Source organism: Lucilia sericata, unplaced genomic scaffold (genome assembly GCF_015586225.1).
Source record: "Lucilia sericata isolate MDLA Ls3-8-SP2 unplaced genomic scaffold, ASM1558622v1 Contig000317F_arrow, whole genome shotgun sequence".
NCBI classification, from domain to species: Eukaryota; Metazoa; Arthropoda; class Insecta; order Diptera; family Calliphoridae; genus Lucilia; species Lucilia sericata.
Genome location: NW_023994341.1, coordinates 55,683 through 81,076, shown reverse-complemented (window position 1 = coordinate 81,076; position 25,394 = coordinate 55,683). Strand labels below are relative to the sequence as shown.

Here is a 25,394-nt window from a genome sequence, read left to right as displayed (position 1 = left end):
CTCCTAATTTCTATCTCTTCTGCCACCTGCAGAAAGCTCTCGTCGCACTCCAGCCAAGATTGACAATCTCCCATCCTACTTCACCTTCGAAGAGTATGTACCCAGCGAAGTTAATTGCGAAGTAAGCGGTAATCCCGCTCCCAGTGTCATCTGGACACGTGTCGATGGTCAAATGTCCAGTGAAGCTCGTGTCGATGGCAGCCGCTTGATTTTCGAAATGCCACGCAAATCCGATGAGGGTAGCTACAGATGTCAGGCCAACAATGGTGTCGGCTATGAGGAGAAATACACTCAAATACGCATAAGACCCTCGACACCACAACCCACACCAGCACCACGTGAATTAGTATATATTGAACCACCATCCTTCTCTGGTGAAAGTGGACAATATGTACGCTTGACCTGTCAACCTACCACACCGGTTATCTTGAAATACGAATGGACCAAGGATGGCTATCCTTTGTATCGTCAACACAATTTGATTATCAATGGCAATATGTTGGAGATTCGTGAGACTACACCACGTGATTCGGGTGTTTACACATGCATTGGTATCGATCATAGAGGACAACGTAATTATACCTCCGATGCTCAAGTTCATATTGAAGAGACTAGACCTAATGTTATAATTCCTTCATCGAATAGGTAAGTTTGTTTCTGGGGGGAGTTAAAAACAGGAAATTTCATTTAATTCTTGTTTGTCCCCACAGCATCGCTCCCACTGTACAACGTTTACCCGAAGAAAATCGCGTTATCCAGGGCCATGATTTCACTATTACTTGTGAAGCTTCCGGCACACCCTATCCCACTATTAGATGGACCAAGGTCCATGAATCCTTAGGCGATAATGTCCATCAATCGGGTAATGTTTTGCGCATTATGAATGCTCGTCCCGATAACCGTGGCATTTACTTGTGTATTGTTGAAAATGAGGCCGGTAGCGATCAGACCAGCACTTTCATTGATATTGAACGTAAGTTTTTCTTATAATGCTTATATTAATAGTTACTTAAAAATGGGAATTTGGAACCAGTTAACCACAACTACTTTTATCTTTCAATTTCTTTTTAAATTACTTCTTTTTTGCTTGTATTTTTAACTTAAATTTAACTTTTAAAAAACTTGAAATAAATTTTATAAAAACAAAGTTTACAAAAAAGGAGTCGGTAATAAGAACGTTCCCAACAATTTACTAGTTTTACTACTAATATGTACAACCATCATTATATCATTGATTGCAGCTCGTGAACATCCCGTCGTTGATATTGATCCTAAAGAACCACAAATTATAACTGTTGGCGGCCAGGGTATATTGTATTGCTCGGCCACCGGTATACCACAACCTAGAGTACAATGGTTACGTGTCAATGGCCAACCCCTATCGCCCAGACATCAAATTCAACAAAATGAACCCGGTTATATTATGTAGGTTTCATTTATTTTTAGAAATAAAATCCTTTCTAGACTTTTATGTTTTTTTCTAGTATCAATGATGTTATGCTGGTGGATGCTGGTGACTATAAGTGTGTGGCCGAAAATGAAGTTGGCAATGCTACCGCTGTTGCCAACATACGTGTTATTGAAGCTCCTGTTATTCAGCTGGAACCTAGCCAAGAAGTTCTAACTGTTACCGAAGGTGATGAAGTTAAGGTTACCTGTACCGCTACTGGTCATCCCAATCCCAGTGTACGTTGGGTAGAAGACAGCTCGGTTGCTACCTTTAATTATGCTCCAGAAGCTGAACATTACAATCAAGCTTTCTTGGAATTCTATCGTGTATCCATGCAAAATGGCAAGGCCTATAAATGTGTGGCCACCAATGAAGCCGGTACTGATGAACGTTATATTGTTTTGGATGTCAAGCCTAGACGCGGTGATGCTCCTGAAGATAGTGATGTTGATCGTTCACCTTATCCCTATGACAGACAAGGCGCTCGTCCTTCATATCCTCCACAACCCTCCTATCCCGGCTATCGTCCAGCTACTCCACAGCCTCAAGTTGAAAATGTTTATCAATCCAAGCCTGGCGATAATGTCACCTTGAGATGTGACTTAAGTAAGTTTTGTTTTCCTTATAAAATCCCCGTACTTTTTACTAAATATTTCCTTTAATCAGATGCCGCCCATGAGACTATATGGGAACGTGAAGATGGTCGCCCCTTGCCTACCAATTCCTACTTCGAACGCAACAGCTTGATTATCCATCACATGCAAGAGAACAATGCTGGTATTTACAGATGTAATGCCTATGACACTCGTGGCGAGATCATTACCTATCACTTGGCCGAATTAGTGTACATACCCATTCCTCATATTACCCTAAATCCCAGAATGCCCCTACATGTGAATGCCAATGATAATATTGATATTTCTTGTGATACCGAGGGTGCTCAACCCATTGTAGTGTCCTGGCATACCGACAACAATAGACCTTTGCCTGCGTAAGTTTTTTGGCGCAACTTCTTTATTGTTTTAAAATGCGTTTTAATTTTTGCTTTACTTTTCCTTTCTATAGTTCTGTTAGTATTGAGGGCAAATATTTACGTTTTACTGCCATTACCCCTGCCGCTGCCGGTCGTTACTACTGCTCTGCCAAGAATAGCTATGGTAATACTACCGAAATGGCTGAAGTTATTGTTAATCGTGGTACTAGCTATGAAACCCGTCCTCAAGCCAAGAGCTACGAATTGAATGAAGGTGAAACTGTACGCATTTCCTGCGACGTTGAATCATATGCTCCCATTCGTGGTGATGTATTTGTAAGTATTTTTGGAAAGATTTCTTTTTCAGATATTGACTAATTCTGTTCTAATTTCAGTTCTGTTCTAGTTCTGTTCTAGTTCTGTTCTAGTTCTGTTCTAGTTCTGTTCTAGTTCTGTTCTAGTTCTGTTCTAGTTCTGTTCTAGTTCTGTTCTAGTTCTGTTCTAGTTCTGTTCTAGTTCTGTTCTAGTTCTGTTCTAGTTCTGTTCTAGTTCTGTTCTAGTTCTGTTCTAGTTCTTTTCTAGTTCTGTTCTAGTTCTGTTCTAGTTCTGTTCTAGTGTTGTTCTAGTTCTGTTCTAGTTCTGTTCTAGTTCTGTTCTAGTTCTGTTCTAGTTCTGTTCTAGTTCTGTTCTAGTTCTGTTCTAGTTCTGTTCTAGTTCTGTTCTAGTTCTGTTCTAGTTCTGTTCTAGTTCTGTTCTAGTTCTGTTCTAGTTCTGTTCTAGTTCTGTTCTGTTCTAGTTCTGTTCTAGTTCTGTTCTAGTTCTGTTCTAGTTCTGTTCTAGTTCTGTTCTAGTTCTGTTCTAGTTCTGTTCTAGTTCTGTTCTGTTCTAGTTCTGTTCTAGTTCTGTTCTAGTTCTGTTCTAGTTCTGTTCTAGTTCTGTTCTAGTTCTGTTCTAGTTCTGTTCTAGTTCTGTTCTAGTTCTGTTCTAGTTCTGTTCTAGTTCTGTTCTAGTTCTAGTTCTGTTCTAGTTCTGTTCTAGTTCTGTTCTAGTTCTGTTCTAGTTCTGTTCTAGTTCTGTTCTAGTTCTGTTCTAGTTCTGTTCTAGTTCTGTTCTGTTCTAGTTCTGTTCTAGTTCTGTTCTAGTTCTGTTCTAGTTCTGTTCTAGTTCTGTTCTAGTTCTGTTCTAGTTCTGTTCTAGTTCTGTTCTAGTTCTGTTCTAGTTCTGTTCTAGTTCTGTTCTAGTTCTGTTCTAGTTCTGTTCTAGTTCTGTTCTAGTTCTGTTCTAGTTCTGCTCTAGTTCTGTTCTAGTTCTGTTCTAGTTCTGTTCTAGTTCTGTTCTAGTTCTGTTCTAGTTCTGTTCTAGTTCTGTTCTAGTTCAGTTCTAGTTCAGTTCTAGTTCAGTTCTAGTTCTGTTTCTAGTTGTGTTCTAGTTGTGTTCTAGCTGTGTTCTAGTTCTGTTTCTAGTTCTGTTCTAGTTCTGTTCTAGTTCTGTTCTAGTTCTGTTCTAGTTCTGTTCTAGTTCTGTTCTAGTTCTGTTCTAGTTCTGTTCTAGTTCTGTTCTAGTTCTGTTCTAGTTCTGTTCTAGTTCTGTCTGTTCTAGTTCTGTTCTAGTTCTGTTCTAGTTCTGTTCTAGTTCTGTTCTAGTTCTGTTCTAGTTCTGTTCTAGTTCTGTTCTAGTTCTGTTCTAGTTCTGTTCTAGTTCTGTTCTAGTTCTGTTCTAGTTCTGTTCTAGTTCTGTTCTAGTTCTGTTCTAGTTCTGTTCTAGTTCTGTTCTAGTTCGGTTCTAATTCTGTTCTAGTTCTGTTCTAGTTCTGTTCTAGTTCTGTTCTAGTTCTGTTCTAGTTCTGTTCTAGTTCTGTTCTAGATCTGTTCTAGTTCTGTTCTAGTTCTGTTCTAGTTCTGTTCTAGTTCTGTTCTAGTTCTGTTCTAGTTCTATTCTAGTTCTGTTCTAGTTCTGTTCTAGTTCTATTCTAGTTCTGTTCTAGTTCTGTTTTAGTTCTGTTCTAGTTCTGTTCTATTCTAGTTCTGTTCTATTCTAGTTCTGTTCTAGTTCTGTTCTAGTTCTGTTCTAGTTCTGTTCTGTTCTAGTTCTGTTCTAGTTCTGTTCTAGTTCTATTCTAGTTCTGTTCTAGTTCTGTTCTAGTTCTGTTCTAGTTCTGTTTTAGTTCTGTTCTAGTTGTGTTCTATTCTAGTTCTGTTCTATTCTGGTTCTGTTCTATTCTAGTTCTGTTCTAGTTCTATTCTAGTTCTATTCTAGTTATGTTCTAGTTCTGTTCTAGTTCTGTTCTAGTTCTGTTCTAGTTCTGTTCTAGTTCTGTTCTAGTTCTGTTCTAGTTCTGTTCTAGTTCTGTTCTAGTTCTGTTCTAGTTCTGTTCTAGTTATGTTCTAGTTCTGTTCTAGTTCTGTTCTAGTTCTGTTCTAGTTCTGTTCTAGTTCTGTTCTAGTTCTCTTCTAGTTCTATTCTAGTTCTGTTCTAGTTCTATTCTAGTTCTGTTCTAGTTCTATTCTAGTTCTGTTCTAGTTCTGTTCTAGTTCTGTTCTAGTTCTGTTTTAGTTCTGTTCTAGTTGTGTTCTATTCTAGTTCTGTTCTATTCTGGTTCTGTTCTATTCTAGTTCTGTTCTAGTTCTATTCTAGTTCTATTCTAGTTATGTTCTAGTTCTGTTCTAGTTCTGTTCTAGTTCTGTTCTAGTTCTGTTCTAGTTCTGTTCTAGTTCTGTTCTAGTTCTGTTCTAGTTCTGTTCTAGTTCTGTTCTAGTTCTGTTCTAGTTCTGTTCTAGTTCTGTTCTAGTTCTGTTCTAGTTCTGTTCTAGTTCTGTTCTAGTTCTGTTCTAGTTCTGTTCTAGTTCTGTTCTAGTTCTGTTCTAGTTCTGTTCTAGTTCTGTTCTAGATCTGTTCTAGTTCTGTTCTAGTTCTGTTCTAGTTCTGTTCTAGTTCTGTTCTAGTTCTGTTCTAGTTCTGTTCTAGTTCTGTTCTAGTTCTGTTCTAGTTCTGTTCTAGTTCTGTTCTAGTTCTGTTCTAGTTCTAGTTCTGTTCTAGTTCTGTTCTAGTTCTGTTCTAGTTCTGTTCTAGTTCTGTTCTAGTTCTGTTCTAGTTCTGTTCTAGTTCTGTTCTAGTTCTGTTCTAGTTCTGTTCTAGTTCTGTTCTAGTTCTGTTCTAGTTCTGTTCTAGTTCTGTTCTAGTTCTGTTCTAGTTCGGTTCTAATTCTGTTCTAGTTCTGTTCTAGTTCTGTTCTAGTTCTGTTCTAGTTCTGTTCTAGTTCTGTTCTAGTTCTGTTCTAGTTCTGTTCTAGTTCTGTTCTAGTTCTGTTCTAGTTCTGTTCTGTTCTAGTTCTGTTCTAGTTCTGTTCTAGTTCTGTTCTAGTTCTGTTCTAGTTCTGTTCTAGTTCTGTTCTAGTTCTGTTCTAGTTCTATTCTAGTTCTGTTCTAGTTCTGTTTTAGTTCTGTTCTAGTTCTGTTCTAGTTCTGTTCTAGTTCTGTTCTAGTTCTGTTCTAGTTCTGTTCTAGTTCGGTTCTAATTCTGTTCTAGTTCTGTTCTAGTTCTGTTCTAGTTCTGTTCTAGTTCTGTTCTGTTCTGTTCTAGTTCTGTTCTAGTTCTGTTCTAGTTCTGTTCTAGTTCTGTTCTAGTTCTGTTCTAGTTCTGTTCTAGTTCTGTTCTAGTTCTGTTCTAGTTCTGTTCTGTTCTGTTCTAGTTCTGTTCTAGTTCTGTTCTAGTTATGTTCTAGTTCTATTCTAGTTCTATTCTAGTTCTATTCTAGTTCTATTCTAGTTCTATTCTAGTTCTGTTCTAGTTCTGTTCTAGTTCTGTTCTAGTTCTGTTCTAGTTATGTTCTAGTTCTGTTCTAGTTCTGTTCTAGTTCTGTTCTAGTTCTGTTCTAGTTCTCTTCTAGTTCTGTTCTAGTTCTGTTCTAGTTCTGTTCTAGTTCTACTCTAGTTCTGTTCTAGTTCTGTTCTAGTTCTGTTCTAGTTCTGTTGTAGCTCTCTTTTTAACTGTCTCTTTACGTTTCACTATTTTCAGTACACCTGGACCCGTGAAAACGGCAACCGTTTGCCCCCCAATGCTCAAATCCACAACAATGAATTGTTCATCTACAATGTGCACAAACAAGATGAGGGTCGTTATGTCTGTGAACTCATAGCCAATGGTGTCAGATCTAAACCCTCTTATGCTGAACTCTATGTCAAGCGTGAGTATCAAGATAAAATGGCCAGAATTTCAAGAAATAGATATAATAGACGTTACAAAAAGTAAACCAAAATCGAAAGAAAGCAAAGCATACTTCGAAAATAAGAATTCGAATTTTGTTTTTTTAAACCATAATACAACAAGAACAAATCTTTAAGGAAAATTTAGCAATAATAAGAATAATTGGCATGTGTTTTTTAACAACAACAGAAAAAAAATTTCCAAATTATTTTTCTTTCATAAAAATAAACCACCACTGATTTTACTTATTAATTTTTTTTTTTTAATTTTGTAAAAGAATTATATATAAAACTATTTAAATATAAACATTTATACATAAAACTATATAAACTTAAACAAAAACATCCGTTATTAAAACTTGTAAATAGTTTAACACCACCTTTTAAAAAAAAACCAACAAACAAACTTTTTATTGTAAATTAACACATTTTGTTGTATAGTTTTTTTATTTTTGTATAAAAATTTTAATATATAATTTGAAAAAAAAAAACAAACGGTGGCGGGTATAAAATTTTTTTTATTATTTTCAAAATAATTTTTTTATCAAACATAATGCATGCCCAATAATTTTACATTTTTTTCTATAATTTTAAGTAAAACTTTTAACTTTTAACAGTCCTTAAATAATAATATATTTTTTTTGTTTTTAAATGTATAAAAATGTATAAATTTCTTTGTTATAACCTTAAATACCAAACAAAAATGGCTGCCATTGAATTTTTTTCTTAACATTTAAGTGTAAATTTAAAATTTTAATAATTACCTAAATCCATTAAAATTTTAATATTAATAAATACATTTGATTTATTAACAATTTTTATATAAACCAAACAAAAATAACCACGTTTTTATTTTTTTATTTGTAAAAAAAAAACATAATTCCAAAATGGTGATGGTTGTCAGAGTTAGCCTTTTTTGAAAATAATATGTTATTTCAAAATCTTGGTTGTGGAGTTTTTTTTTTTTTCTTAAAATTATATTCGTTTGTCCTTTAATATAAAATAATTTAATTGTTTTTTGTTTTTATATATAATTTTTTGTTTCTTGTCCTTTTTTTCATTTATTTATTTTTTAATTTTTTTGCTGTTCCACCTTAAAGAAATTATAAATTGAAGTCCCAGCGTTGTTTCATTTTACTCTCTATCTCTTTTCCTTTCTCTATTTCATTTGCTCCAAGCCTTTTAGCTTTGAGTATTCATTTTTAAAACTTTCCTTCTTTATTCAAAAGCTTTCTTCTTCTAGTTTTGCTTTTTTAACTTTAACTCTTTCTATTCATTTTCTTTCTTTCGGCAAGTTTTCATGCTTTATTTCTTTTGCTTCTCATAAATTGTTCATCATAACAGGATCTTAAAAGATTAAATTCTTTAAATCATAGAAAAGCTCTCATAAATTTGTCTCATCCCTTTCAGCTTATTCTATTCATTGAATTAAGTTTTCTTATAAATTTTAAAAAGATCGTTCTTCATGTGATATATCTGCTTCGAAAATTTCATTATTTATATTTCAGATTTTGGGAAATTCTCTAATTCTCGCCAGGAACCATAAACCTAAGTCTTTTAGAAATGACTTCGATCCATTCGATGTAAAAGTTTCCCGCCCGAGAAACTGACAAAGTTCTATTAGGTTCTAGTACAGTTCTAGTTCTGTTCTAGTTCTGCTCTAGTTCTGTTCTAGTTCTGTTCGAGTTCTGTTCTAGTTCAGTTCTAGTTCAATTCTAGTTAAGCTCTAGTTTAGTTCAAGTTTAATTCTAGTTTAATTCTAGTTCAGTTCTAGTTCTGTTCAAGTTCTGATCTAGTTCTGATCTAGTTCTGATCTAGTTCTGTTCTAGTTCTGTTCTAGTTCTGTTCCAGTTCTGATCTAGTTCTGTTCTAGTTCTGTTCTAGTACTGTTCTAGTTCTGTTCTAGTTCTGTTCTAGTTCTGTTCCAGTTCTGTTCTAGTTCTGTTCTAGTTCTGTTCTAGTTCTGTTCTAGTTCTGTTCTCGTTCTGTTCTAGTTCTGTTCTAGTTCTGTTCTCGTTCTGTTCTAGTTCTGTTCTAGTTCTGTTCTAGTTCTGTTCTAGTTCTGTTCTAGTTCTGTTCTAGTTCTGTTCTAGTTCTGTTCTAGTTCTGTTCTAGTTCTGTTCTAGTTCTGTTCTAGTTCTGTTCTAGTTCTGTTCTAGTTCTGTTCAAGTTCTGTTTTAGTTCTGTTCTAGTTCTGTTCAAGTTTAATTCTAATTTAGTTCTAGTTTAGTTTTAGTTTAGTTCTAGTTTAGTTCTAGTTTAGTTTTAGTTTAGTTCTAGTTCTGTTCTAGTTCTGTTCTAGTTCTGTTCTAGTTCTGTTCTAGTTCTGTTCTAGTTCTGTTCTAGTTCTGTTCTAGTTCTGTTCTAGTTCTGTTCTAGTTCTGTTCTAGTTCTGTTCTAGTTTTGTTCTAGTTTTGTTCTAGTTTTGTTCTAGTTCTGTTCTAGTTCTGTTCTAGTTCTGTTCTAGTTCTGTTCTAGTTCTGTTCTAGTTCTGTTCTAGTTCTGTTCTAGTTCTGTTCTAGTTCTGTTCTAGTTCTGTTCTAGTTCTGTTCTAGTTCTGTTCTAGTTCTGTTCTAGTTCTGTTCTAGTTCTGTTCTAGTTCTGTTCTAGTTCTGTTCTAGTCCTGTTCTAGTTCTGTTCTAGTCCTGTTCTAGTTCTGTTCTAGTTCTGTTCTAGTTCTGTTCTAGTTCTGTTCTAGTTCTGTTCTAGTTCTGTTCTAGTTCTGTTCTAGTTCTGTTCTAGTTCTGTTCTAGTTCTGTTCTAGTTCTGTTCTAGTTCTGTTCTAGTTCTGTTCTAGTTCTGTTCTAGTTCTGTTCTAGTTCTGTTCTAGTTCTGTTCTAGTTCTGTTCTAGTTCTGTTCTAGTTCTGTTCTAGTTCTGTTCTAGTTCTGTTCTAGTTCTGTTCTAGTTCTGTTCTAGTTCTGTTCTAGTTCTGTTCTAGTTCTGTTCTAGTTCTGTTCTAGTTCTGTTCTAGTTCTGTTCTAGTTCTGTTCTAGTTCTGTTCTAGTTCTGTTCTAGTTCTGTTCTAGTTCTGTTCTAGTTCTGTTCTAGTTCTGTTCTAGTTCTGTTCTAGTTCTGTTTTAGTTCTGTTTTAATTCTAGTTCTGTTCTAGTTCTGTCCTAGCTCTCTTCTAGTTATTTTCTAATTCTGTTCCATATCAGTTCCAATTAAGCTTTAATTCAGCTTTAGATCAGTTATAGATCACTTTTATCAACCCTCGATCAGTTCTATTTCATCTAAAGCATTCCCCAATCAGATGAGCTTCAATTCTAGATCAGTTCTGGCTCAGTTCCAGTTATTTTGTGGATTAGGTCTTAAGCAATTCTTGATCTAATTTAGTTATGTTACAGATCAGCCTTAGTTATATTCCATAGGAAGCAGCATTAGTTCAGCACTGATTTACACTTTGCTTTTTTATAGGTTAAAATTTTTAATTTGTTTTTATTTAAATATTTAAATGTTTTGTAATTTTTTTTAGTTTTTTGTTTATAATTTAGTTAAAATTAATTTTGTATATTACTGTAAGTAAATAATTACGCACTTTAACCCACCAAAACTAAATACACTGTAAAAAATTTCATTAATTTTATTAAAACAAATTGTTGTAAATACTTTAACTCATAACTTTGTTTTATAACATTCTTTTGTTAACAATAAGTTAAATCAGTTTCAAAAAAAAGTTTAAATTTCTTTATATATAATTTTTTAATGCATTTTTTATATATATTTTATAAATAATTTTTTTTTAACTAAAATAATTTTTCTGCTTTTCTTCTTTTTTTATATATTTTTTCTCCTGTTCTTTTTAAACAAAACAAAAAAAAATGGTTCTTTCCAAAAAAAATAATAATAATTTTTTGTTATGTATTATTTTGTTTACAAAAAAAAAAAAAAAACACAAAAACAAACTATTACATTTTTCTCTTTACAACATCATTTTAACCACTAAATCATAAATTTTTTTCATCACAACAAAAAAAAAATTTAATTTTTTTTATAAAAAAATCGTAAAGGAGGTCACAGCATAAATGATATACCTTGCATGGTTCTCTATATCTGTACAGGTGTGTTTAAATTATAATTTTTTTATATAAATTTTTTTTATTTACTTTTTACATATTTAAACAAATTGTCTTAGTAATTTTGCAAAAAAAAAAAAACAACAACAATTATTTAGTTATTTATTTAAATTTTTTTCTTTAAATTATTGTATTTTATATTTTTAGCCATTTACACGCGTAGAAATTAGTTGTTTTTTATATAATTAATTAATAACTACTTAACTAGCACCAGGATTTTTATAGTAGTTTTTCCAAAAAAAAACAATTTAAAAAAAAATCCATTTAAAATTTATATGTTTGTTTTTTGTCCTTTTAATTATATTGTGTGTTAATGTCGTTTAATTAGTTTCATTTTCATAAAAAAATATCATTTTAAAATTCCCTAAACAACTAATTTAAAAAATTTTTTAGTTAAAAACCTTTAAATATACAGTATTAGTTAAATTTTTTTTAGCAAAAGTAGCATTTTCTTTAAATCCAATTAAAACAATTAATAAACAGAAACAAAAAGAATGCATTTATTTACATTGCTGCCTTTTCTCCCTATTAGCAACCCTGTGTTTTTAAACTAAAACCAATAACGTTTAATGCAATGTAAAACTTATTACTTGTCCCTTGCTCTCCTTCGCTCTTATCTTTGTGAGTAAGAGAAAATTTAGTGTTTTGTTTTTATATTTAAATGTCAAATCCGTTAGAAAGTGTGTTGCTTGTCAGTTGAAATAAATAATTTCCTAAATTGAAATAAAAATGTATTCCAAATTCCAAAAAAAATTCTTATATTTCATTCAATTAGACTCACTTTAGCTTTAGAACATTTTCTTTTTAGTGCTAAATCTTTTCTGGAAGAGCTTTAGAACAATTATAGATCAGTTCAGGAACACTATCAGATCAATTTCAAAACACTGCTAGATCAGTTCCGCACTGTTAGACTAGATCAGTTCTAGTTCAGTTCTAGTTCTGTTCTAGATCTGTTCTAGTTCTGTTCTAGTTCTGTTCTAGTTCTGTTCTAGTTCTGTTCTAGTTCTGTTCTAGTTCTGTTCTAGTTCTGTTCTAGTTCTGTTCTAGTTCTGTTCTAGTTCTGTTCTAGTTCTGTTCTAGTTCTGTTCTAGTTCTGTTCTAGTTCTGTTCTAGTTCTGTTCTTGTTCTGTTCTAGTTCTAGTTCTGTTCTAGTTCTGTTCTAGTTCTGTTCTAGTTCTGTTCTAGTTCTGTTCTAGTTCTGTTCTAGTTCTGTTCTAGTTCTGTTCTAGTTCTGTTCTAGTTCTGTTCTAGTTCTGTTCTAGTTCTGTTCTAGTTCTGTTCTAGTTCTGTTCTAGTTCTGTTCTAGTTCTGTTCTAGTTCAGTTCTAGTTCAGTTCTAGTTCTGTTCTAGTTCTGTTCTAGTTCTGTTCTAGTTCTGTTCTTGTTCTGTTCTAGTTCTGTTCTAGTTCTGTTCTAGTTCTGTTCTAGTTCTGTTCTAGTTCTGTTCTAGTTCTGTTCTAGTTCTGTTCTAGTTCTGTTCTAGTTCAGTTCTAGTTCTGTTCTAGTTCTGTTCTAGTTCTGTTCTAGTTTGTTCTAGTTCTGTTCTAGTTCTGTTCTAGTTCTAGTTCTGTTCTAGTTCTGTTCTAGTTCTGTTCTAGTTCTGTTCTAGTTCTGTTCTAGTTCTGTTCTAGTTCTGTTCTAGTTCTGTTCTAGTTCTGTTCTAGTTCAGTTCTAGTTCTGTTCTAGTTCTGTTCTAGTTCTGTTCTTGTTCTGTTCTAGTTCTATTCTAGTTCTGTTCTAGTTCTAGTTCTGTTCTAGTTCTGTTCTAGTTCTGTTCTAGTTCTGTTCTAGTTCTGTTCTAGTTCTGTTCTAGTTCTGTTCTAGTTCTAGTTCTGTTCTAGTTCTGTTCTAGTTCTGTTCTAGTTCTGTTCTAGTTCAGTTCTAGTTCAGTTCTAGTTCAGTTCTAGTTCAGTTCTAGTTCAGTTCTAGTTCAGTTCTAGTTCTGTTCTAGTTCAGTTCTAGTTCTGTTCTAGTTCTGTTCTAGTTCTGTTCTTGTTCTGTTCTAGTTCTAGTTCTGTTCTAGTTCTGTTCTAGTTCTGTTCTAGTTCTGTTCTAGTTCTGTTCTAGTTCTGTTCTAGTTCTGTTCTAGTTCAGTTCTAGTTCTGTTCTAGTTCTGTTCTAGTTCTGTTCTAGTTTTGTTCTAGTTCTTTTCTAGTTCTAGTTCAGTTCTATTTCAGTTCTAGTTAAGTTCTAGTTCAGTTCTAGTTCAGTTCTAGTTCAGTTCTAGTTCAGTTCTAGTTCAGTTCTAGTTCAGTTCTAGTTCAGTTCTAGTTCAGTTCTAGTTCAGTTCTAGTTCAGTTCTAGTTCAGTTCTAGTTCAGTTCTAGTTCAGTTCTAGTTCAGTTCTAGTTCAGTTCTAGTTCAGTTCTAGTTCAGTTCTAGTTCAGTTCTAGTTCAGTTCTAGTTCAGTTCTAGTTCAGTTCTAGTTCAGTTCTAGTTCAGTTCTAGTTCAGTTCTAGTTCAGTTCTGGTTCAGTTCTGGTTCAGTTCTAGTTCAGTTCTAGTTCAGTCCTAGTTCAGTTCTGGTTCTAGTCGTGTTCTAGTTCTGTTCTAGTTCTGTTCTAGTTCTGTTCTAGTTCTGTTCTAGTTCTGTTCTAGTTCTGTTCTAGTTCTGTTCTAGTTCTGTTCTAGTTATGTTCTAGTTCTGTTCTAGTTCTGTTCTAGTTCTGTTCTAGTTCTGTTCTAGTTCTGTTCTAGTTCTGTTCAAGTTCCGTTCTAATTGGATCTCTTTTGTTCCAGTTTAATAAAATCCGTTTTTATTTCAATTTAAGCTTTTTCTCCTTGTTTCAAGCATTTTTCAGTTTGTCTAGTATTTAAGGCATTTAGCAAGAAAACTGCACTTTTTCTTAAGTTTTATGAAGCTAATTACGTTTAATATTAATTACTTTTTATTTTATTATTTTTTCCCTTAAACAATTATTAAAAACAAAAATTAATTGCTTTGTTAATGAATAAATTCCAACAAAAAAAAACTGTGACCTTTTAATAAAAAAAAACACAAATTTAAAAACCCACTCCTAAGACTACAAACCACTGAAAACGCTAAAAACTAAAGCACCTGCCACAGCAGCCGCCAGTCGTACTTCCTATAGCTGCCAGCCGGGCGATTTTAATTGTGTCTCCCATCCCCATACCTGCATAGCGCCCCACATGGTGTGTGACGGCATACACGATTGTACCGATCATTCGGATGAATTCAATTGTACTAGAGAACAGGTCAATTATAAGCGCTGGAAGAAACACTATAATCAGCCTTTAAATCCCTTAAAGCCTTTAGATGCTTTCAAACGAAGACACAAAAGAAAATATCAGCAAATGAATAGAAATAATCTGACTATGGCAGGCAAATTAAGCGGTTGGTTTTAAAATATATATATATGTATTTTGTTTTAAGTTTTAAATAATTTGTTTATAATTTTTTCTTTTATGTTGGCACTTTTAATGGAGTATTAATTGTTTAATTTTAGTTATATGTAAAAATTATTAAACAAAACAAAAAGATAATAATTTGTTTAATATTTTAATTTTTTTTTGGAATATAGTTTTGCAAACAAAAAGTAGGTTTGGCCAAGGCATTTTAAATAAGTTGATGGTAGTTAAATATAAATTATTAAAGAAATATGGACAACACTTTTATTGAACAAATACAAGCACCCACAAAGAGAGCAAAAGTGCTACAAAAAAAAAACACCTTTAAGAAAACAACGCTTAAGCAACACTACTTAGTAACACTGAGAGATTAAAAAGCGCCCGTTAAAGGCACTGCTGTTTAAGAGAACACTTATATGTGATAGAGTTAAAAACACTTGAATGTTAAACAGTTTGTTATATGTTAAGTTACACAATAAATTGGTATTTTTTTGAAATAAATTTTAGGTTTATTTTAGGTAATATTAAAAAAATTTTTAAAAATATTGTTTTATTTTAGTTTCATTTCACCCCCAAACAACATTTTATTTCACCTTGGCTTTTTGTGTTTTCTAAAACTGCATGTTTTTTTATACTCCCCAAAAAAAAAACTAACTAATCCCCTTATTACCTAACTCTTATATTTATATATAAAACAAAATTTCCAACCAAAATTTTGTAAATAACTTGTAAAAAGTAAAAACTTTAGTATTTTAATATATATATGTTATTGGTTAAAACAAAATTTTTATATATTTACATACTGGTATTTGGTTTATTTTCTAAACAACAAAAAAAAAACTTCCTTAAAATTAGCTGTAATATTTAAAGTAATATTTTGTTCAAAAAAAATACTCATTTTGTGTAAAATTAGTTAAAAAAATCTATGTGTTAGAAATCACTTTTATCAAAAAACCAAAATTTGTTTGTCTTTGTCTTTAGCTGCAAAAAAACAACAACAACAAATAATTTAAAACAATTTATGCTAACATATTTATGTTTATTTTTATATTTTTTTCACCTTATCAATCCTCAAAAATAAAAATCAAAATCATGGCCCAAATTTTTCCAAAAAAAAAATCAAAATCAAAATTGAAATTCGTTATCAACGCACAAAAATTGTTAAATTAAAATTTCCAAAATCACCTGAACGTTAATGTGCTCTCATATGTCTCTATATATGTGTGTATGTGTGTGTAATGCTGTTCATCTCAATTCTCGATCATAAACTCTCAACGTTCAAAACATGCAAAAAAAAAACCACCAACTCTTAACTTAAACACTATACACTGTGCTCCAAAACAAATAAAAAAAAATCCCCTTTGAAATACAACAAAAAAAAAACAACAACAACAGCTGGTGTAAGACCTTTACCCTATTATCCTTCTACAATTGTGTCCACCACTCCTCGAGTACGTGATGCCATGTTAAGAGTCGATCAGCAACAATCAAAATTGAGAGTGGGTGAGTCCACCGAAGTGGAATGTTATTCCTCGGATAATAGTTATACCGATGTTATATGGGAAAGAGCTGATGGTGAGCCCTTGCCTCCCAATCTACAAGTAAGTACTCTATAACTAAGTCCTCGCTACAAATATCTTAAACCTTGTTTTTCCTTTTCTTAGCAAATTGGCAATCGTTTGATTATTAGCCATGTTACTCCTCACGATGCTGGACGTTATGTCTGCAAGTGTAAGACCGATGAGGGTGATCTTTATACCACCAGCTATGAATTGGATATTGAGGCTAGTGTTCATGAATGGAAACATCCCAAGATTGTGCATGCCGATGTAGGCACACGTGCTCAATTGTTATGTAATGCTGAGAATGCCTATGAGGGTCCCAGCTATAGATGGTCGCGTCAATATGGTCAAATGCAAATGGGTACTGATATCTTGAATGTAAGTATGAAAAGATCAAGCTATACTTAAAAAGCAGGGTCCTTGAAACTTTTGAATCCATATCAGATCAAGTTCAGTTCTAGCTTAGTTCTTTTTCAGTTCTAGTTCAGTTCTAATTCAGTTCTAGTTGAATTCTAGTTCTGTTCTAGTTCTGTTCTAGTTCTGTTCTAGTTCTGTTCTAGTTCTGTTCTAGTTCTGTTCTAGTTCTGTTCTAGTTCTGTTCTAGTTCTGTTCTAGTTCTGTTCTAGTTCTGTTCTAGTTCTGTTCTAGTTCTGTTCTAGTTCTGTTCTAGTTCTGTTCTAGTTCTGTTCTAGTTCTGTTCTAGTTCTGTTCTAGTTCTGTTCTAGTTCTGTTCTAGTTCTGTTCTAGTTCTGTTCTAGTTCTGTTCTAGTTCTGTTCTAGTTCTGTTCTAGTTCTGTTCTAGTTCTGTTCTAGTTCTGTTCTAGTTCTAGTTCTGTTCTAGTTCTGTTCTAGTTCTGTTCTAGTTCTGTTCTAGTTCTGTTCTAGTTCTGTTCTAGTTCTGTTCTAGTTCTGTTCTAGTTCTGTTCTAGTTCTGTTCTAGTTCTGTTCTAGTTCTGTTCTAGTTCTGTTCTAGTTCTGTTCTAGTTCTAGTTCTGTTCTAGTTCTGTTCTAGTTCTGTTCTAGTTCTATTCTAGTTCTGTTCTAGTTCTGTTCTAGTTCTGTTCTAGTTCTGTTCTAGTTCTGTTCTAGTTCTGTTCTAGTTCTGTTCTAGTTCTGTTTTAGTTCCGTTCCAGTTCTGTTCTAGTCCTGTTCTAGTTCTGTTTTAGTTCTGTTTTAGTTCTGTTTTAGTTCTGTTTTAGTTCTGTTCTAGTTCTGTTCTAGTCCTGTTCTAGTTCTGTTTTAGTTCTGTTTTAGTTCTGTTCTAGTTATGTTCTAGTTCTGTTCTAGTTCTGTTCTAGTTCTGTTCTAGTTCTGTTCTAGTTCTGTTCTAGTTCTGTTCTAGTTCTGTTCTAGTTCTGTTCTAGTTCTGTTCTAGTTCTGTTCTGTTCTAGTTCCGTTCTAGTTCCGTTCTAGTTCTGTTCTAGTTCTGTTCTTGTTCTGTTCTAGTTCTGTTCTAGTTCTGTTCTAGTTCTGTTCTAGTTATGTTCTAGTTCTGTTCTAGTTCCGTTCTAGTTCTGTTCTCAATCTGTTCTAATTCTGTTTTAGTTCGGTTCTAGTTCCGTTCTGTTCTATTCTATTTCTGTTTTAGTCTTCTAATTCTAGATGTTTTTAAAGTGATCTGTGGATCACATCTAGTTCTAGATAACTTTCAGTTCAGTTATATTTCAGTTCTCTAACCCAATTTAACTTTATTCTGGTCTTTTCTTCTTTCTCCAGGACAAACTACATCTCGCCGATGTTCAGGCTAGTGATGCCGGCACCTACATCTGTACAGCCACTGCTGCCGATGGTCAATCGGTTGACTATCCCACCATATTAGTGGTGACCGGAGCCATTCCTCAATTCCATCAAGATCCTATCAGTTACATGTCTTTCCCTACCCTGCGTGATTCCTATATTAAATTCAACTTTGACATAACATTCCGCCCCGAAAAACCCAATGGTTTGCTCTTGTTCAATGGTCAAAAGAAGGGTAATGGTGATTATATTTCATTGAGCTTAAATGAACGTTATCCCGAATTCCGTTTCGATTTCGATGGCAAATCGATGGTGATTATAGCCGAACAGCCGGTGGAACTTAATGAATGGCATACGATTAGAGTGAATCGTTTCCGTCGTGATGGTTATATGCAAGTCGATGATCAACATCCCGTAGCCTTCCCAACTTTATCGCCTTCCAGTTCTTTGGATTTGGTAGATGATTTGTATTTGGGTGGTGTACCCAGTTGGGATATATTGCCACGCGATGCTGTTGATCAGCCTGTTGGATTTATCGGTTGCATTAGCCGTTTGACTTTGCAGGGTTCGATTATTGAATTGATGAAGGAGGCTAAGGTTAAGGATGGCATTACTGCCTGCCAACCTTGCAGTGATAGTCCCTGCAATAATGGCGGTATTTGTTTGGAAAGTCAAACCGAAATGGCTTATACCTGTATCTGCCAACAAGGCTGGACCGGACGTAACTGTGCGATAAAGGGTACCCAGTGTACTCCTGGCATTTGCGGTACTGGACGTTGTGAAAACACCGAAATGGGTATGGAATGTTTGTGTCCTTTGAATAAGACCGGAGATAGATGTCAATATATTGAACATTTAAATGAGAATAGTTTGGCCTTCAAGAAGAACAGTTTTGCAGCTTATGGGTAAGTTATTGGCAAGCGCAAATAGGGTTAAAAGTTAATAAATTTTGTTTGATTTTCTTCAGAACCCCAAGAGCCTCCAAATTGAACATTAAGTTCCAGGTAAGACCTAATACCTTGGAAGATGCTGTTTTATTGTATGCGGCCGAAAGTAAATTACCTAGTGGAGACTTTGTGGCGGTAGTTTTGCGCAATAAACATGTGGAATTGATCATCAATACCGGAGCCCGTTTGAAACCGGTGGTAGTGAGATCTATGAACCCATTGCCGGTAAATAAATGGACTGAAATAGAAATTGCCAGACGTTTTGGTGAGGGCATTTTGAGAGTAGGCGGAGAACCTGAACAAAAAGCCAAGGCTGCCGGAGCAGCACGCACGTTATATATTAAGACTCCCATGTATATAGGCGGTTACGATCACGAAAAGATCACTTTGAATAGAGATGTTAATGTGACGCACGGTTTTGATGGTTGTGTATCAAATGTAAGTTTTTTTGAAAGTGAGAATTGGTGGTTAGGAAGAAGATATATTTGGTTTCCTGTTTACAGCTGTACGAGGGCTTGAGAGAGATTAACTTAATAGCCGATATAAGCGATGCGGCCAATATACAAAATTGTGGCGAAATAAATGAAATCGATCAAAACGAAACCTTTGCCCACGAAGATCAATTAACTAACGAAAATGACTTGGGTGTAATGGATGCCTGTGCCAGTGATCCCTGTGAAAATGGCGGCCAGTGTACGATCATAGATGATATGGCGGTATGCAGCTGTATGGTAGGCTTTACCGGCAAACACTGTGAAGAACGTAAGTTGAAAGGTTTAACCTTTGTAGCGAGAGATCTTTTTTTGCTAAATTATTGATCTTTTTAGACATAACCCTACAATTCGATGCCAATTTCCATGGCAATGGTTATTTGGAATTGAATAGATCCCAATTTGATGAGAACATCGAACAGAAGTACTCTTTTGCTGCCATGGTCTTCTCGACCAGTGAACCTAATGGTTTGTTATTATGGTGGGGCCAAGCTAAGGGTGAGGCCTTTAATAATCAAGATTATATGGCTTTAGCTATAACCGGTGGTTATGTTGAGTTTAAATTCCGTTTGAATGGTGAAGAAGGTGTAGTACGTAATCCCGATAAACGTGTCGATGATGGTCAACGTCATATTGTTTTGATTAAACGTACCGATAATACTGCCATTTTGGAATTGGATCATTTATTGTATACTGCTGAGGCCACACCCACCGGCAAGAATACCATGTCTCTGCCCGGCCATGTCTTTATAGGTGAGTTTTCTATAGAAAATCTCGAGTTGACTGAATCTTAATCTATTGGTTGTTTCTATTTAAGGTGGCGCTCCCGATTTGGTTTCCTTTACCGGCGGCCGTTATACACAATACTTTAACGGTTGCGTTAGGGTAGTGGAGGGTGAAAGTAGTGGTATCATAGATCTAGGCAAAGTAGCTGTAAGCGGTATCAATGTTGACTCTTGTCCAGAGTAAGTATTCCATTAAAGCCTTAAGAATCACCATCAAAACTTATGCGATTTAAAGGTTTTAATCGAATTTTCTTTTAAAATCTTTAAATTTCTCTATTCAAAGCCTTAAATTCTAATAAATTTTCTTTCACAACATGCTGCTTCTTCTGTTCTTATGCAGAACTTGGAATCCTTCTAGTTTAGTTTATCATGAGTTAGATTATAATGATTTTCGTTTTGATCCCAGCATGTTTGATGCTTTGGATCAACCCCCACCCGTACATATACTATATCCTAGACCTACACCCTCCATAATAAATTCCTACAGCACCAGTCGTGCTGCCCTACTAAGACACTCAAATCCTAAAACCTTTTTAATTACCCTAAGTTCCTCTCTTACCTACCTAGTAGAATCCTGTTTAATAACTAGTAAATATTTTAAAATCTATTTTAAAATCAAATTGAAAACATAAAGTTTTGTTTGAAAATCAAAATGCGTTCATTGAAAAGAGAAACTTTAAAATATTAATTTAAAGTTTAAAACATCCTAAATTAGTCAATTTAGTAGCTCAATTTATTTTTAACAGAGAAAAGTTTTCTAGTCAATTATATTTAGGAATTTGTAAGAATTTTGTTTTTATATAACAATATATACCGCAAAAAACAACAACAACATCAAACTGTATAATATTAAATAATAGTTATTGTATATCCTCATATCATTGGAAAGAAATTATTATAAATAATTCCATAAGAAAAAGCTTCAAAACATTATCAACATATCAATAACATGTCAACAGCTCAAAACTGTTATTAAACCACTAATAATGCAACAATAATTTGGCTTAAATATCTTAAGTTGGAAGTAAGCTTTACAGTTAAGCTGTAATCTGATGTAGACTATATTGTGAACATAAGGGGGACCTTAGTCAAAGCTATAGTATACTCTACTGTGTACGAAATACATACGTTAATATAGTCTAATTTATAATCTGGATTATTATCTTGTCTATAGCCCAGTTCAGTTGACTAGAAGCCCAGGCTGTAGTCCGGAATATCAAGTCAAGTCTTGATATAGCCTCTAACCTTGTCTGCGGTAGACAGTAGCTTAGATTATAGTCTAGTTATTTTCTGTTCTATGTTCTAGTCTAAAGTCTAGGCCATTGTGAGGTTTACAATCTGGTCTATAGTTTAGTCTATAGTCTTGTCTATAGTCTAGTCTATAGTCTGGACTATAGTTTAGTCTATAGTCTGGACTATAGTTTAGTCTATAGTCTGGACTATAGTTTGGTCCAAAGTCTGGACTATAGTTTAGTCAATAGTGTAGACTATGGTTTAGTCAATAGTTTGGACTATGGTTTAATCTATAGTCTGGACTATAGTTCAGTCTATAGTCTGGACTATAGTTCAGTCTATAGTCTGGACTAAAGTTCAGTATATAGTTTGGGCTATAGTTTAGTCTATAGTCTGAACTATAGTTTAGTCTATAGTCTGGACTATAGTTTAGTCCATAGTCTGGACTATAGTTTAATCTATAGTGTGGAATATATTTTAATTTATAGTCTGCACTATAGTTTAGTCTATAGTCTGAACAATAGTTTAGTTTATAGTCTGGACTATAGTTTAGTCTATAGTCTGAACTATAGTTTAATCCATAGCCGGGACTATTATTTTACTCTAAAGTCTATAGATTAGTCTAATGTCTAGACTACAGTTTACTCTATCGTCTGGACTATAGTTTAGTCTATAGTCTGGACCATAGATTAGTCTATAGTCTGGTAGTTTAGTCTATAGTCTGGACTATTGTTTAATCTATAGTCTGAACTATAGTTTGGTCTATAGTATGGACTATAGTTAATCTATTCTGGACTATAGTTTACTCTATAGTCAGGACTATAGTTTAATCTATAGTCTGGACTATAGTTTAGTCTATAGTCTGAACTACAGTTTAGTCTATAGTCTGGACTATAATTTAATCTATAGCCTAGACTTTAGTTTAGTCTATAGTCTAGACTATTATTTAGTCTATAGTCTGAACTATAGTTTAGTTTATAGTCTGAACTACATTTTAGTCTATATAAATAATTAAATATATAGTCTGGACTATAGTTTAGTCTATAGTCTGGAATATAGTTTAGTATATAGTCTGGACTATAGTTTAGCCTATAGTCGGGACTAAAATTTAGTCCAAAAACTGGACTATAGTTTAGTCTATAGTCTGGACCATAGTTCAGTCTAAAGTCTGAACTATAGTTTAGTCTATAGTGTGGACTATAGTTTAGTGTATAGTCTAACTTTAGACTAATCTATAATCTGGACTATAGTTTAATCTAAAGTCTGGATTATAGTTTAGTCTATAGTCTGGACTATAGTTTAATCTAAAGTCTGGACTATAGTTTAGTCTATAGTCTGGACTATAGTTTGGTCCAAAGTCTGGACTATAGTTTAGTCAATAGTGTAGACTATGGTTTAGTCAATAGTTTGGACTATGGTTTAATCTATAGTCTGGACTATAGTTCAGTCTATAGTCTGGACTAAAGTTCAGTATATAGTTTGGGCTATAGTTTAGTCTATAGTCTGAACTATAGTTTAGTCCATAGACTGGACTATAGTTTAGTCCATAGTCTGGACTATAGTTTAATCTATAGTGTGGAATATATTTTAATTTATAGTCTGCACTATAGTTTAGTCTATAGTCTGGACAATAGTTTAGTTTATAGTCTGGACTATAATTTAGTCTATAGTCTGAACTATAGTTTAATCCATAGCCGGGACTATTATTTTACTCTAAAGTCTATAGATTAGTCTAATGTCTAGACTACAGTTTACTCTATCGTCTGGACTATAGTTTAGTCTATAGTCTGGACCATAGATTAGTCTATAGTCTGGTAGTTTAGTCTATAGTCTGGACTATTGTTTAATCTATAGTCTGAACTATAGTTTGGTCTATAGTATGGACTATAGTTAATCTATTCTGGACTATAGTTTACTCTATAGTCAGGACTATAGTTTAATCTATAGTCTGGACTATAGTTTAGTCTATAGTCTGAACTACAGTTTAGTCTATAGTCTGGACTATAATTTAATCTATAGCCTAGACTTTAGTTTAGTCTATAGTCTAGACTATTATTTAGTCTATAGTCTGAACTATTGTTTAGTTTATAGTCTGAACTACATTTTAGTCTATATAAATAATTAAATATATAGTCTGGACTATAGTTTAGTCTATAGTCTGGAATATAGTTTAGTATATAGTCTGGACTATAGTTTAGCCTATAGTCGGGACTAAAATTTAGTCCAAAAACTGGACTATAGTTTAGTCTATAGTCTGGACTATAGTTTATTCTATAGTCTGGACCATAGTTCAGTCTAAAGTCTGAACTATAGTTTAGTCTATAGTGTGGACTATAGTTTAGTGTATAGTCTAACTTTAGACTAATCTATAATCTGGACTATAGTTTAATCTAAAGTCTGGATTATAGTTTAGTCTATAGTCTGGACTATAGTTTAATCTAAAGTCTGGACTATAGTTTAGTCTATAGTCTGGACTATAGTTTAGTATATTGTCTGAACTATAGGTTAGTCTATAGTCTGGAATATAGTTTAATCTATAGTCTGGACTATAGTTTAGTCTATAGTCTGGACTGTAGTTTACTTTATAGTCTGGACTATAGTTTGGTGTTTGGACTGGGCTATAGTTTAATTTATAGTCTGGACCATTGTTTTTTCTATAGTCTGGACTATAGTTTAATCTATAGTCTGGTCTATTGTTAATCTATAATCTGCACTATAGTTTAATCTGTAGTCTGGAATATAGTTTACTCTATAGTCTGGACTATAGTATAGTCTATAGTCTGTACTATAGTTTAATCTAAAGTCTGGACTACAGTTTAGTCTATAGTCTAGACTATAGTTTAGTTTATAGTATGGACAATAGTTTATATTTCAATCTGGACTATAGTTTAGTCTATTGTCCAGGCTATAGTTAATCTATAGTCTGCACTATAGTTGAATCTGTAGTCTGGACTATTGTTTAGTCTATAGTCTGGAGTATAGTTTAGTCTATAGTCTGGACTATAGTTTAGTCTATAGTCTGAACTATAGTTTAGTCTAAAGTCTGAACTATATATTAGTCTAAAGTCTGGACTATAGTTCAAACTAAAATCTAAATTATAGTTGAGTCTCAAGTCTAGATTTTAGTTTTGTCTAAAGTCTGAACTATATTGTAGACTATAGTCTGGACTATAATCTAGTCTCAAGTCTGAGCTGTAATCTAGTCTATTGTCCGGACTATATGCTAGACTAGAATCATGATTATATATTACAGTCTAGACTATATCATATCCTACAGTTTAAACTATAGTCTGTTTTAAAGTCTAATATATTGCCTATAGTTACGACTATAGTCTATTCTGGAATTTATACCAGTCTCTAGTCAAGTCTTTAGTCTTGTGTTAACAACTTGTCTTTTTTTTCTGTTTCATTTCAATAATTTTGCTCAATTTATGGCTAAATTAAGTGAAGAAAAAATAAAAGTATACTATTAATTATAAATATAATAATTAAATTTATATAAATATATATATAAAATATAATATTAAAGCGCTGTGAATGAAATCAATAATTGATATTATAGCATAAATGTGTATAAAACTTATAAATGTAAAATAAATTAAAGAATATAATGCAAAAATAAAGGCTACAAAAAATAGAAAAAAATATCTTTAGAAATTAATTTTTATTTTTTATAATTTTTTATTAATGTTTTTTATTAATTTTTTTTAATTTTTTTAGAGTGGATGAAATTGACGACCCCGAACCCCCAGTCGTTTAATAGTTTTTTTCTTTTTTAGTTTTTAACCAAAAAAAATTCTTAAAAACAAAAAAATAAAACTTTTTACGAAAAAAATATTAAGGAAACAAGAAAAAAAATCAACACAAAAATCGTAACAAAAAATTTACTTTATAATAGTTTTTTTTATAAAAAAAAATAATTTTTAAGCCAAAACTAACATTAAAGAAAAAAACATTTTACTTGAAAAAGTAAAAAAAACAAATGTGTCATATATTTTAAAATTAAATAAGAAATAATTAAAAAAAAAATAACAAAAACAACTAAAGCCTAATAAAAGAAAATTTAAACAAAAAATCTGGCAACACTTGAAATTTACCAAAAAAAAACAATTTTATATAAAATAGAAACTGCATGCATTAAAACTGTAAAATTATTGAAAAATTATCAAAAAAAAAAATAATCAGGCAGCCTTAAAAAACAAACAAAAAAATATACCAGTGTAATTTTGTTTTTGTGAAAAAGATTTTAAAAAAACAAATTTTATTTTTTAAAAATTTTAGTTTATTTTTCTTTGTATTTTAACCAAAACTCTGCCTGTTTTTATACTCAACGATTTAACAAACAAAACAATTCCATTATTTGCTTAAATGTGTTCTTTTTTTTTAATTAAATATTATAAATAATAATAAAGTTTAAATAATAATTTTTTTATTTTAAACAAAAACAAAAAAAGCCAAGTTATATTTACTAATTTTAATTTTAACGAAAACCAGCATATGTAATAATAAAGAAAATTAAAACTGTGTAATAACTAAAACAATTATTATTAAAAATTAAAAAAAAAAAAAC

General features: G+C 32.6%; 1 protein-coding gene across 14 annotated transcripts in view; it reads left to right on the top strand.

The window, feature by feature from the left end:
- LOC119603612 (basement membrane-specific heparan sulfate proteoglycan core protein-like) overlaps positions 1-24,744 on the top strand; it is a 223,110-nt gene extending 198,366 nt beyond the window's left edge. For 11 of the 14 annotated variants that reach the window (XM_037955708.1, XM_037955707.1, XM_037955704.1 and 8 more), the window contains 17 exons: positions 33-645; positions 711-973; positions 1,242-1,425; positions 1,485-2,056; positions 2,117-2,441; positions 2,516-2,759; positions 6,438-6,606; positions 10,638-10,688; positions 13,723-14,055; positions 15,465-15,670; positions 15,734-16,009; positions 17,348-18,273; positions 18,336-18,753; positions 18,819-19,077; positions 19,143-19,559; positions 19,624-19,771; positions 24,545-24,744. In XM_037955708.1, coding sequence (XP_037811636.1) covers positions 33-645; positions 711-973; positions 1,242-1,425; positions 1,485-2,056; positions 2,117-2,441; positions 2,516-2,759; positions 6,438-6,606; positions 10,638-10,688; positions 13,723-14,055; positions 15,465-15,670; positions 15,734-16,009; positions 17,348-18,273; positions 18,336-18,753; positions 18,819-19,077; positions 19,143-19,559; positions 19,624-19,771; positions 24,545-24,584 — 5,444 coding nt within the window. In that variant the 3' untranslated portion in view covers positions 24,585-24,744. Of the gene's footprint in view, positions 1-32; positions 646-710; positions 974-1,241; positions 1,426-1,484; positions 2,057-2,116; positions 2,442-2,515; positions 2,760-6,437; positions 6,607-10,637; positions 10,689-13,722; positions 14,056-14,242; positions 14,590-15,464; positions 15,671-15,733; positions 16,010-17,347; positions 18,274-18,335; positions 18,754-18,818; positions 19,078-19,142; positions 19,560-19,623; positions 19,772-24,544 lie in introns of those variants that run through there. The other 3 variants (XM_037955700.1, XM_037955701.1, XM_037955710.1) reach the window with 3 other exon arrangements.
- The last annotated feature ends 650 nt before the right edge of the window (positions 24,745-25,394 follow it).